Genomic DNA, 14,815 nt, shown 5'->3' on the forward strand with positions numbered 1-14,815 from the left:
CTTCAATCACCAAGAAAAACTCTATAGGCTTGCCTGTAACCTGCTCTTATGGATGTATTCTCTTTCTCTTTCTCTTTCTCTCTCTCTCTCTCTCTCTCTCTCTCTCTCTCTCTCTCTCTTTCTGTGTGTGTGTGTGTATGTATGTATGTAGAATCTCAATTTTTAAAATTTATATTTAATTTATATGTTTACATTATATCCCAATCATAACCCCTCCCTCTTCTTCTCCCAGTCCTCCCCCCATCCTCTTCACCCTATCTCCCCCTGTCCTCAGAAATGTAACCCCTCTACAACAAACCTACCCCAGCACACCAAGTCGTACCAGGCAGGACCAAGCTCCTCCTCATCTACTATGGCCAGGCAAGACAGGCTAGCAGAAAGTGATCGAAAGGAGGCAACAGAGTCTATGTGGTAGACAGCACCCACTCAGCTTACTAGGGGACCCACATGAAGGCCAAACTGCCCATCAGCTACATGGGAGGGGAACCAATCCACCTATAAAACCTTCAAGCCCAAATTTGCCCTACCTACAAAATGGCAAAAATAAAGATGGAGTAGAGACTGATGGAATGACCAAAAAAGGTCTGGTCCAACTTGAGACCTACCCCTTGGGAGACAGCCAACTTCTGACACCATTAACAATACTCTGCTTTGTTCACATACAGGAGCCTAACTTAATCATTTTTTGAGAGCCCCCATCCTCAGCAGCTGATCAAATGAGATGCTGAGACTCACAGCCAAGCATCAGGCAGAGCTCAGGGAATCCTGTGGAAGAGTGGGAGGGAAGGATGTAAGGAGGCTGAGGGGAAGGAATGCTTCAGGAAAACCAACAGAGTTTGACCTGAACCAACTGACCTGGGGGCTTGCAGAGACAGAAGCATCAGACAAGGAGTGTGCATGGACTGGACCTAGGCCCCATGGATGTATTTTCTCAATTGGGGCTTCCTCTTTTCTGACAATTCTAACTAGTACCAAGCTGACATAAATCTAGCCAGCATACTATGACTTTAAATCTCAGTGTTAACACTCCCAATTTCATACATGCAACCCTAACTGGTTCTCTGGATTCCAGATATTACTATTCTACATTGTGAATGCTATGCCATCACCTAGCTGTCTATGGTTCTCATGTGAAGCTTATTCATCCTCTCCTTTACAGTATGTGAAAACTACCTGCCAACTGCTCAGGTTGAACACTCCTCAATCATCTTTGATTTCTGCTCTTACATTCCACTTCCAAACACCATTGTCTAACGCTGCCAGCTCTTGCTTCACAACTTACCTAGAGGTTGACCACTGCTCACCCCTCTACCACTATCACCCCAATATTCATTATGTCTCAATCAGTTTACCTGCTCCTGAGTCCTTTCTCTCCTCTTCATCTCCTTCCTACAGCTTCACTGGACCTTCCTGGTCTTCCCCAATAATATCTATCTCATAAGCATCTTCCCCATGATTTTTCTTTCTCTTACAGTGATTGTGCCTGGAAGGTCATTCCCCCAATATCACTGCCTCACTCATGCCCTTCACAAGTTGCTAATGAGAAAAACCTTCAAAAAACACCTGTTATTACAAAACAGCAGTCCATGCCTGGATCAATCTTCTCCCCCACATATCTGTTGGACTGTGTTCACAGCTTATCGCCACCTGTCAGAGATATGTGCTCAGTGTTTATGATCTGTTCCCACTCACTGAAGCAATAAAGCAAGCTCTAGGAAGGCAGTAGCTCCATGAAGTTTACTGCTCTTTCTCCATGCCTACAATGCCTGTATTCAGTAAGCACTCAAGAAAGTCTGAAGCTATTGAACTATAATTTTAATGACAAAAAAACAGAGTGTGTTTAATAAAAAAAAAATACCATTGACTGGGAATCAAGCAAGAAAACAGCACTAATTTAATCCAAACAAGATGAGAAATTCATTTACACCACAGAAAACGAATGAATAATCAACTTACTTCTCTCCTGAAAGAAGGGGATACTGGCTAGTTTTATGTCAACTTGACACAAGCTGGAGTCATCAGAGAGATGGGAGCCTCATTTGAGAAAATGCCTCCATAAGATCAGACTATGGGCAAACCTGTAGGGCACTTTCTCAGTTATCAATTAATGTGGGAGAGCTCAGCCCACTGTGGTTAGTGCCATCCCTGTACATCTGTGTTCTATGAGGCTGAGCAAGCCATGAGGAACAAGCCAGGAAGCAGCACCCCTCCATGGCCTCTGCAGCAGCTCCTGCCTCCAGGTTCCTTCCCTGCTTGAGATCCTGTCCTGACTTCCTTCAGTGATGGACTACGATGTGGGAGGGTAAGCCAAATAAACCCTTTCCTCTCCAGGTTGTTTTGGTTAGAGTGTTTCATCACAGCAATAGTAACCCTAACTAGGACAGGTAGGCAAGTCACGGGCAGCTAGGCAGATATACAGGCACACACACACCACATATACCATATAATGTATACATCACACATGACTTCCCAGTCTCACGCAGCCAAGCTGGTCTCAGACTTGCCAAAGATGACCTTAAGCTTCTGATCCTCCTGCTTCCAATAACTGAGTGCTGGGATTACAAGCATCTGCAGACACACCCAATTTATATTTTGCCATTTGTTTAAAAAATTTAGTGTGGTTGATTGAACCCGGGGCTTTGTGCATCCTGGGCAATCAACTGAAGTACCTCCCCAAGCCCACATTCACCCTTGTGTTTCCAGTGTTACAGATCCATCCATATCCTCACTGTTCTACTATAGCACTTCATCCCTGGCCTCTGCTACAGTAAGTGACAGCGCTGCTGCAGTAGTATGGAACATGAGAACATACATTTTAGAGAATTACACTAAATCAATGAACACAATGCATTAACACGATGCCAGAACATATGAGTGCTCTTCAAAACCTAAGTTCATTTTGTTGATTCTTTTAAGTCCTCTAAATTTGAGTTCGACTTTCTACATGTATCTGTCAGTCTCATGTTCACACATAATCTCCCCTGGAATGTGACTTGCTCTGTGTGTGTGTGTGTGTGTGTGTGTGTGTGTGTGTGTGTGTAATGCATGCACACATGTGGAGAAGTATTTGTCTTATGTGTACATGTGGAGGCCGGAGCAAGATGTCAGCTCTCCATTCTCTATTGTGTATTTCTATGAGATGGGGCCTCTTACCCAAACTAGAGGATTTCTGCCCTTGGGGTCCAAAGCAGGGGAGACAGGCATATGCAAGCCATGCCCAGGTTTTTATGTTGGTGAGGGGATTTGAACTCAGGGCACCTCATGACTGAAGAACAAGTGTTCTTCCCACCCCCACAGAACCATCTTCCCAGCTCCTCTTACTTTTTTAATGTTTGAACTGATTTTTAAATGTTTTTGTAAATAAATGTGTTCATATATTTTGAACATGGCTTCCCCTCCCACACTTCCTCCCAGATCCTCCCCACCTCCCTACCCACTTGACTCCATATTTCTCCCCTCTGTTTTTAAAAACAAACTTGCTTTATTGCTAGTTTTTTCATTTTAAATATATATGCTCAAGTGATGGAATTACTACTTATAATGAAATAAAAATTCTAATCAGCATCTGCCTACAGCAAGGTCGCCCGGTGAGTCCCAGATCACCAGGAAAACCAAAGCAGAAAAAGATAATCACTCACTCCGATTTAATTCATGTTCTCACTGTAAATTCCAGCACTTGTTTTCAAGGATGCTTCAATTACCCAGTTTGCAAACACAAATTAAGCAAGTCAGGTAAAACTATCTCCTAAAGTCAAAATAGATTAGGCAAAATGGAGACTGTTCTTCCTTCAGAGAAATCACAAGAGAGCCGAAAGTGGTGAGAGATATGATGCAGAGGCAGGGCCTGGCTAACATTCTCAAAGCCCTGGGTCTCATCCCCAGATCCAAGAGGAGGAGGAGGACCAAAAAGAGAAGGAAGAGGAGGAAGTATATAAATTAAAATCATCCAAATAAGATATATGGACAGGTCACTTGGATGAAAAGCATTAAGCAGAAGTGACAAGATGAGACCTACAAATCCAGGCTGTGTTGGCAGAGGCCCCTGAAGAGCCCACCGTCACAGTTATCAGAAACAATACGCAGTACACTCGAGCAGAACTCGGCTGCAGTAATCTTCCCCAGAACCATGTCCCCCACCCTCAGCACCTTTCCACTCCAGACAAATGAAACTTAGTTTTGCTGTCGCCAGCCTTAACATTGAGAGCTGGGGCACCAGAGACTTTTGAACATCCTTCTGTGGGAATGCTGCCTTGGCTTTAGGAATACAGCTTCTAGAGATTTAAATTAAAAAAAAAACAAAAACAAAAAAAAAAAAACAACACCTTTGAATCAAATTGAGAGGTTACCTTAACTTTGGCTGTAATTTTATAGCCGGCAGGTATGGCACATGGCATGTTTTTTCCAAGAAAAATCTGGGATAGCTCATTAAAGGCTTCAGAAAAGAAGCCTAAGTCTATAAGGATTTCAACCTACAAAAGAAGGAAAGACAATTTTAGGTTAGTTCCTTTTACTTACAAAATACAAATTTTAGAGAAAACTCATTAGTTTCTAAGACCCGAAATACCTTCTTAATGACGGTAGTGTATGATGAATAACTGTTCAGTAGTGAGTGAATACAGACACACGTACATGCGAAAATGCCTGTTTACATGTGCAGTGGACCACAGAACTAACCGCAGCAGGGCCCATTCAGAACAGGCACTTCTCATGATGCTTACTTCATCCAGAGATGGACACAAAAATATAACAGCCATGGAAAAGTTTTAAAAAATTAATTGAACTTATCTCTTTGTTCTCATGGTTCCCATGGGAAACCGGGGTGGGGGGAGGAAGCAAAGCAAAAATATCCCTGATGTTCTTGAACCCTCTGAGGAAAGTCAGACAAAAGCACAGTGTGTCAACATAGAGGCAACTATTAATTTTCTTATCTATAATTAGCAGTGTCAGTTTTGAAGCCATATGCTTAACAGTTTTAACCAGTTGGTAGCTATCCGTTTTACAAGGTTTGTTTTGAACACACATTCAGTTGCACTGCAGTAGGAAAATGAAAGGAAGCGAAGTTGGTACTCTGCATGTTTGTTGAGCATCTCTTGGACAGCATGCCCACTTGGAGGTTACAGTTCCCTGGCATTCATAGTTATACAATTTGATACATGAAGGTCTTACACAGTAGGAGGAGTCTTAGCGGTGTTGACAGAAATTCTGTTTTCGACAATGGGGCCTCAGAAAACTTCCGTGAGGAAGAACCCTTCAAGGAACAGTTGGCAGTCATGTAAAGGAGAGAGAAAACGTGCTGAGAGGATCCTGGGCACAAAGGTCATGGGTTCAGTGTGGACAAGCGAGAGTGACAGAGAGAGTTAGGAAGTGGGCATGGGTACTAGCCAAATACACAGAGACCACAGTAGAGATCTCTTTTTGCAATGTGAAAAGGAAGTTAGTAGAGTGATGGTTGTGATGGGTAGCCTTCACAATCCCACTGTTCTCAAAGGACAGTGAGTTTTCAAGCTGAGAGTTCAAAGCCAGCCTTCGTCAGAGTGAGACTGCCTCAATAAACAGGGCTGAGATTGCATCTCAGAGGTAAAGTTCATGCTATGGTACGCAAGGCCCCAAGTTCAATATCACTAGGAAAAAACAAAAGCAATGAAGACTTTGAAGCAGAAAGTGTCCTTACATGATCTATGCTTTGAAAACATGTAGTGACTTCTTGGAAGACAAGGGTACACATGAATGGATAAGGAGAATAAAGCACAGTTGGATGAACACACAGACACACACACTCAGAGGCATAAACTCCACAGAGAAAAAGACAAATCAATTTATCTTCAGCCAATACATAATTATTCTCTATTCTCCTTTCCAAACTTGGCTCAGGAACTTCAAGAGTGGAAGAAACAACACTTTAAGGAAATAAAAAAGGCAAGTCAGGGAAAATCACTTGTAAAAATAACATAGAAACAAAACATGAAAAGAAGTCACTTGTCTGTTGGGCTACGCAGTGCAGGTTTTACTCAAGGGATGATGGTCTCGGCCCCTCACCCATGCCATCCCCACTGCCATCAAATATCAAAGTCAGCACTTACAGAGATACACGGGGCCCAGGTAGAGATACCCTTCTAGACCACAGGTAGCCATCAATTTCATCGACCCTTAGAAGAAAATATTCCCGCCGACCTCTGTGTGCTCAGACCACTATACCAACACAACATCAGCCAAGGCTGTCTCTGACTTCATCATATCCATCTAAGCACTTGAAGAGATGGTGGCCTGCACTGGACACAAGCCAGAGGACAAGAAGAACTGGTCATCAGTCAAATCTACATACACCTCCTCAAGCAGCAGTACCCATCCTGAGGATGCTGGAAATGTTGAGAATAAATCTTTGATGGGGTTAGTGGGTCTACAGTGAAGCAGAGCAGTTGATCATGAAGAAGTCCTACAATGGTCCAAGGATGACTCTACTGCAGCCTAGAAACTCAACCTCAACATCCATCTGTCACAGCCTGACCAGCCAAGCAGCACTACTCGCTGCTCCCCAGCTCTGATGTTCCTCTTTCACCTACTGACCCCAGTTACTTCAGGAAAGTCACACAAGCCCCGTCTGCACAGACTGGCACTTCTTCCTTGGGGGATTTATCTTTTGCTTTGCACCTTGTCAAGACCCTAATCCCAGTTTTTAATTTTACTGAGCCAATAAGATCTCAAGTCTAGCTCACACTGCTCCCAGCAGTGTTAGTAGACACAAGATTTGGTTGTATCGTTCTCTTGACCACCATTCTACAGTGAACACCCCTCCTAGCCAAGGCTCCAAACAGAGGGCGCACTTCTTCACTGACTTCACAGCTACCCTATAATAAAATGGTGACCAAATACTAAAGAAGGAATTTTGCCTTGGTCTAACTTGGTAAACCATAAATTTACTGAGGTTATTCACAGGCTCATGGGAGACTCAAAGACAATTACACCATCAGAAAGTACCCTCCCTGGGCAAGCTATGGGCAGTTAGACCACTGAAAAATCTGCTTGTAGCATGGACAGCTCACAAAAAGCTATTCAACCAGAGGATACTAACTCAGCTAATAGTCTATCTATAGTATCATCTCCAGGAGGAGAATAGCCTTGTGAGACCGTGAGCACCAAGAACCTCTGTGCTCTTTCCACAAGAGAATGTTCAGAGGCCCTCTCTTAGTTCTTGTGGGTCTTCTGCTGTGATCCAAGACAGCAATGGTCATGTACACCAAGAGGAAACAGCTACCCAGCACAGCTCTTTGGTATTTTTACTGTTGTCTCCTACAGTCTCCCTGCTCAGAACTTCCATTCTAGTAGCATAAAACCACTTCTGTGCTCTCAACAACTCAAAACACTTTCCTCTTTGTCTTTCCAAGAATGTTCTCTGTCACACCCACTTAGCTTATTTTCAAGCCTAAATTCTGCCCATTTAGTGAAATCCTCATACCAAAGCCACTTGTTTTCTTCTCAAACTTTTGGGAACAATTCTCATCACACTCACTTGCAAATAATCGAGTGACAGGTGCACGATACCAACCATGGTGTGTCCATCTCTCTTCCCAGTTTTCATATCCTTATAATCAAAAACTGTGGGTTACATGTCTTGAACTCAAGTTACTAACACGATGCATTTAAATAAGAGGAATTCAGTAAATCTTCTCAAAATGTTATTTATTTATTGGGGATACCTCTGTACATGTATGAAAGTCAGAACAACTTGTAGGAGTCCTTTTTCTCTACTATGTGGGTTCCAGAGCTCAAACTCATGTGTCAGGCTTCGGAGGAGTTGCCTTTACTCTGAGGATCTATCTCAACCAATTCCAAACCTTGCTTTGGAATGAAAGACTGTCAATTATTTCAATCTGAGTGGTAGCATACACACACATGGACAGTAGGCACTTGACAAATATCTACAAATTTAAAGTTCAATCTAAAAAACAGCAACTAATGAGTATTTAATATGCAAACTTACCACTTAAAACTGTAGAGGGAATTAAAAGGTAAATAAGATACAGATTCTAGCCTCAAGAATATTGGAGTCTTGAGGGAAAGTTTTAAAAATGTGCTATTAAAGCTCAAAAGCAAGATAATCCATGGGTCAATAACTCACAAATAGAAAGCCAGATATTTTCAGGGTCCGCATGAATATTTAGGAAGCCCTTAAAGATTTCTTTATTTAAAAATAGAAAGCAATGGACTATTCACCAAGGCCCAAAAGGTCTAGAAGGTGATAAGAGGTCACAGGGAAGTCCAACTTCTCCTTGAAAACAGGAGAGATCTGAGGGAGAGAAATTAGAGAGTCTCCAAAGGAGAGGGAACCTGGAATGCAGGAGCGCTACCCAGGGTGCTGTGTGGAGGTGAGCTGGAGCAATGACCCACAAGAGTTCCCATGCATCTCTCGTCCTGTCTGCCTCTGTGATGCCTCTGGAACACTGCATGGCAGTGTCTACATCACGGATGAAAACTGCAAAGACATAAACCTGCTTTTTTAAAAGACTCGTTTTATTATTTATGTGTATAAATGAGGTGTGTGTGTGTGTGTGTGTGTGTGTGTGTGTGTGTGTGTGTGTGTGCCACATGCATGCCTGGTGCCTCAGACAGCCAGAAGAGAAGGACAACAGATCCTCTGGGACTGGAGTTACCAATAGTTGCGATCCTCCATGTGGTTGCTGGGAACTGAGCCCAGGTCCTCTAGAAGAGCAGTCAGTGCTCTTAACCACTGAGCCAACTATCTAGCCCCTAAACCAGCTTTTTAAATGATCTTTTCTTGTGAAACATATATCAGCATAAAGCTGATTATGTCCCAGCATGAGAGGAAACATGTGAAATGATGGCTGAGAAATAGTTTAAGCTCAAGAAAGCGAAATATTCCTTTTAAATCGTTTTTCTTCACTTAAATGTCTCTGCTCTTCCCAGTGTTCCTTAAATGAGGCTACAGGGAAAAAAAGGCCTGGGTGAATATTGTCTGTGTTTACACATCTGTGTGTGTGTGTGTGTGTGTGTGTGTGTGTGTGTGTGTGTGTGCATGCTGGGGGAGAAGAAGGGAGGAGAGGGTTGAGGGTTGAATTCTACATTAGCACTCAGAAGATACAGAACAGGGAACAAAACTGCAGGACATTGAAATGATCCAAGTATAGAAAAATATTAAACCAAGGGGCAATCACCCAGTGCGCAACTAGGGAAGAAGACATAGACTCCCCAAATCCTTAGGGTTCCCATTCTGTGTAGAGGTCAAGCCAAGAGCACATGAGTCTCTAACAGAGAAAACAACTGATGCCTGGGTCACAGGAGTAATGGTCTGCTCTTGTTAAGTCAGTCACCAGAACAAGGACACACTGCTTACACCATGATGTGCACAGACATTCTTAAGGACAGAGCTTCAGAAACCAAACACGGCGTGTCGCCCAGAAGTCAGTCTCTCGGTCGGGACTTTCAGGCTGTCTAGTGCTGAGTAAGTCTTGTTTCCATAGCTGTTCCTTACTTTACTGCGGCCCAAGCACAGCACCGTCCAAAGCAAAAGTTCTCAACCTACAGTCGTGAGCCCTGTGGGAGAGTTGAATGACCCTTTCACAGGGATCACCTAAGGCCATCAGACAGCCCAGATATTTAGATTATGGTTCACAATAGTAGCATAATTACAGTTATGAAGCAGCAACAACAATGATTTTATGGTTGGAGTCACCACAACGTGAGGAACTGTATTAAAGAGCCACACCGTCAGGAAGGGTGAGAACCACTGCGCTGAAATTTCCTCACTAACCATCGCCTTTACTTTATCACATTGGTGTGTACTATATTTATTACACTTATCACTGATATGACCAAATAACTGACAGGAAACAACACAGGTGGGGAGGGGTTACTCTGGTGCATGGTTTCAGGGGAGACAGTCTATCATATCATGGGACACGGGGGCAGAGGCTTCCATGTGGCAGGTGCTAGCTGCAGGTGCTGATCAAGGAGTGGGATCAGGGCACACTGCATGTACAGCCCGTACCCAGAGACCTGCTGCCTCTAGCGAGGCCTCACTTCCTAAGGGTTCCAGAGCCCCCCAAAACAGCTCCACCAGCTACAGTCCATCTTCAAACACTAGGATCTGGGAGGACATTCAGTGGTCAACCTGTGGCTAGTGAATTACTTATTTCCTACATTTTAAAAAATGAATTCTTTTTATCTATGTGTATGTGTGTGTACCTACAGGAGTTTGTGTGTGCCACACATATCCAGAGGACAGAAGAGGCTGTTGAATCCCCTAGTACTGTAATTATAGGCACTTGTAAAGTACCATGGAGGTTGTTCCAAGGACTGAACCTGGGTCCCCTAAAAGTTCAGAAAGTGCTCTCAGCCAAGAGTCAACTCGCCGTCCTTATGGTTTTTTTTTTTTTAAATATATGACTATGTGTCTATGTATATGTAAATACTGTGCCCACTGAGGCCAGAAGAGGACATCACTGATTCTCTGAAGCTGGAACTACAGGTGCTTGTGAGCTGTCGAAGGTAGGTGCTGGGAATCGAACTCAGGTTCTCTGGAAGTGTTTTTAAGTGCTTGTGCTATCTTCACAGTTGCCCAAACTACATTATTTTTATATTAGTATGATACCATGTTATTAACAGCTTATTTATAGGTACTATGATCAAATTAATGCAAAGCAGAGGGAGGGTGGGATCGGGAGGGGAGGAGGGAGGGGCTTATGGGGGGATACAAAATGAATAAAGTGTAATTAATAAAAAAAATTAAAAAAAAGAAATAATATCAAAGGTATTCAAAGTCTGTGGCGTACCTTGAGGATTCTTGCTTCTAGATTTCTGACAATGTCTTGGCAAATTACAGAGACAAAATATAGGTACAATGCAAGGAGAGGCAGAACCTATCAGGAGGAAAAAGCATTCTTTGTTTTAATATATAACTTATCAGCTTAATAGAGCAGTAATCCAATTTTGCTGAACATTAACTGTAAGATGTGTTACACAAATATTACATTTCCACATTAGCAGAATAAGCCATTTTGTAGAAATAAAATGGTCTGCCTAGCTGTATTAGTTACATTTCTTATTACTGCCATAAAATGTCTGACAAAAGCAACTGAAAGAAGGAAAGGCTTACTGTAGCTCACAGTCTGGGGGTTTAGGCCATCCTGGTGGGCAAGGCACAGCAGCAAGAGCATGAGGTAACTGGTCCACATTGCCTCCTCAGCCAGGAAGCAGAGAGCTTTCTCCCTTTTGTTCAGTTTAGGGCTCCAGTCCATGGAATGGCATCGCCCGTATTCAAGGTATCTCTGTTTCAACTGACCTCAGATAGAAAGTCTCGCACAGATACGCCTGGAGGTTTGTTTCCACGGTGGTTCCCAACCCCTTCAACTTGGCAATCAAAATTACCTTCCGTTAATGTTAGCACACGCTTCCTAATTACACTAGACCTTGAAGATGTTACCAGAGACTTAAGAGTTCCAAAGCCATGTCATTTGTGACCCCAAAGTGAGGGTCACCTCTCTAAGTACAGTGAAGTTCAATTACAATTAATTATCTTCTTTGAAAAAGTAATGACAACATGAATGTGTGAGGACTGTGTGAAAAATCCTCAGAAACATGCTGTCAGAAAACGTGCAACTTAAGGCAAAGGATTTACATTTGTGGCCCCTCACTAGCTCTTACTCACTTCAGTGTCGTCCGCAATGCTTTAAACGAGGATCTTTCCACGGCAGAAGTGTGGTGTGCCTCATCTATTGGCTGAGACACTGTTGAGTGAGAAAACCCCTGACTGTGCCCAGCCTAGGTAGAGCATAGATTCTACTGACTAAACCCAAGCTTTCTCTTCACTTAGTATTTTTATTGTCCTAAAGTTAAACCCACAGCGCAGTTATTCTTGAAGCCTTTTGGATATGTCATACAGCATACCAGTATTTCAGTTGACTGTGCCACTACCCATCACAGCAGGGGATGGGTTGGCCTGGCTATTGGAACAGCTCCTGATCTCAACTCAGACCAAAAGCTTCATTCCTGCAACTGCCCCTGGCAAGCCAGAGTGTGAGATCTCACTATTATTTTACCTTCTCTAGACTGAGGAATGAACCAAGGGCCTTGTTCATGCTAGGCAAAGAACTTTGCTGCTATATTGTATCTCCTGACACCTTTGGCTTTTATTTTTTACTTTGAGATATGTCTTACTAAGCTGTCCAAGCTAATGTGTAACTTGCCTCATAGCCAAGGCAAGCCTTGAACCTGTGACCCTCCAATCTCAGCCTCCTCGTTAGCTGAGATTATGAGCCAACAGACCTGGATGAATAAAATTGTTGTCTCAGAGAAAACTTTGTATTTTACAGAAGAGTCTTCTTCTTGAGATTAATATAATACAAAACAGAAATTGCTTACTGCTTCTGTCTGGTTGAAAGACATCTAATGTTTGGTCAGTTAGAAGCTACAACCGACAATCATTTTGTAAAAGATTGAAATTAGTTCAAATGACTTTGAACATAATACACTTTCCTACAATTATACTGCAAATGTAAAACAAAACCTTTTATACAATTAATGTAGCACAGAATTCATCAAGAGCAATTACCTTTGAGATTTAGTTTCTTTTCTTTAATGAGAAATAAAAACACAGTATTTTATTGCTGCCTATTGCTCAATTATTCAGAAAAAAAAAACATTCTCAATTTCTAAAGCTTTAGAGAGAAAAAAGTCTCATTTCTTTTTCAGCACAGTGATATGTATGAGAAGGCAACTATGGGCTTCCTGGGGGATGGAAGCATGTCGTAATCCAGAAGTGAGAGGCACTACTAAAATCAGTCAGAGTTTCATTTCTTTAGTTGTTTTGTCTTATTGTTTTATTTAGTAAATTTGTTTCCAAATCTGCCCAGTATTGAAAGCACTTTCCTAACCTTCTTCACTTTAATACATAATTTTTCATAATTTAACAACTTATATTCATGGCAATAAGTACTTTTAATAAAAGAAGAGAGTTAAATTCAGAAGCGCAAGTATGCCATAAGAACATATATATATACACATACATATATTAAAAAAGAGTAGATATGAAAGTTGTGAAATAAGGTGAAAGAAGCAGAAAATAAAGAATTGTTCTCAAAAGCAAATGTGAGAAGAACAAATAGATATTTTAAAAATGGACAGAAATTGATGCAAAAATACTCAACAAAATACTTGCAAACCGAATCCAAGAACACATCAAAGATATCATCCACTATGACCAAGTAGGCTTCATTCCAGGTATGCAGGGGTGGTTCAATATACAGAAATCCATCAATGTGATCCATCATATTAACAAACTGAAGGAGAAAAACCACATGATCATCTCCTTAAATGCTGAAAAGCATTTGACGAAATCCAACATCCATTCATGTTTAAAGTATTGGAGAGATCAGGAATACAAGGCACATACCTAAACATAGGAAAGGCAATATACAGCAAGCCAACAGCCAACATCAAACTCAATGGAGAGAAACTTAAAGCAATCCCACTGAAATCAGGGACAAGGCAAGGCTTCCCACACTCTCCATATCTCTTCAACATGGTCCTTGAAGTCCTTGCTAGAGCAATAAGACAATTAAAGGAGATTAAGGGGATACAAGTTGGAAAGGAAGAAGTCAAAGTATCACTATTTGCAGATGATATGATACTTGAGTGACCCCAAAAAATCTACCAGGGAACTCCTACCTCTGATAAACACCTTCAGCAAAGTGGCTACCTACAAAATTAACTAAAAAAAAAATCAGTAGCCCTCCTGTATACAAAAGACAAAAGGGCTGAGAAAGAAATTAGGGAAACAACACCCTCCACAATAGCCACAAATGACATAAACTATCTTGGTGTGACCCTAACCAAGCAAGTCAAAGATTTGTATGAAAAAAATTTCATGTCTCTGAAGAAAGAATTAGAAGAAGATATCAGAAGATAGAAAGATCTCCCATGCTCATGGCTTGGCAGGATGGCCATCTTGCCAAAAGCAATCTACAGATTCAATGCAATTCCCATAAAATAACCAACACAATTCCTTACAGACCTGGAAAGAAAAATTCTCAACTTCATATGGAATAAAAAGAAACCCAGAATTGCTAAAACAATCCTCTACAATAAAAGATCTTCTGGAGGTATCTCCATCCCTGATCTCAAGCTGTACTATAGAGCAACAGTAACAAAAAATTCACAGTACTGGCATAGAAACAGAATGGTAGATGGTAGATTGATGGAACCGAATAGAAGACCCAGAAATAAACCCCCACACTTATAGACACCTGATCTTTGACAAAGAAGCCAAAACCATACAATGGAAAAAAAAGATACCATCTTCAACAAATGGTGCTGATCTAATTGGACGTCTACATGTAGAAAAATGCAAATAGATCCATACTTATCACCCTGCACAAAACTAAAGTCCAAGTGGATCAAAGACCTCAATATAAAACCAGACACACTAAACCTGTTAGAAGAAAAAGTGGGGAAGAGCCTTGAACTGTTCAGCTTACTGAACAGAGAACCAACAGCACAGGCTCTAAGAGCAACAATCAATGAATGGGACCTCATGAAACTGAGAAGCTTCTGTAAAGAAAAACAAAACTAATGCCTACAGATTGGGAAAGAATCTTCACCAACTCTATATCTGCCAGAGGGCTAATATCCGGTATATATAAAGAACTCAAGAAGTTAAAAAGCAACAAATCAAGTAATCCAATTAAAAAATGGGGTACAGAGCTAAACAGAATTCTCAATAGAGGAATATCAAATGGCAGAGAAACACTTAAAGAAATGTTCAACATCCTTAGTCATCAGAAAAATGCAAATCAAAACAACC

General features: G+C 41.7%; 1 protein-coding gene across 1 annotated transcript in view; it reads right to left on the reverse strand.

Annotated features, from left to right (window-relative positions):
* Cfap54 (cilia and flagella associated protein 54) overlaps positions 1–14,815 on the reverse strand; it is a 301,678-nt gene that overhangs the window by 123,433 nt on the left and 163,430 nt on the right. Inside the window, exons 46-47 of the mRNA XM_055627824.1 lie at positions 10,788–10,874; positions 4,347–4,469 (exon numbers count right to left, since the gene is read on the reverse strand). Of these exons, the coding sequence (XP_055483799.1) occupies positions 4,347–4,469; positions 10,788–10,874 (210 nt within the window). The remainder of the gene's footprint in view (positions 1–4,346; positions 4,470–10,787; positions 10,875–14,815) is intronic.

This window comes from Psammomys obesus, unplaced genomic scaffold, assembly GCF_907164565.1.
Source record: "Psammomys obesus unplaced genomic scaffold, mPsaObe1.curated_primary_1811, whole genome shotgun sequence".
NCBI lineage: Eukaryota > Metazoa > Chordata > Mammalia > Rodentia > Muridae > Psammomys > Psammomys obesus.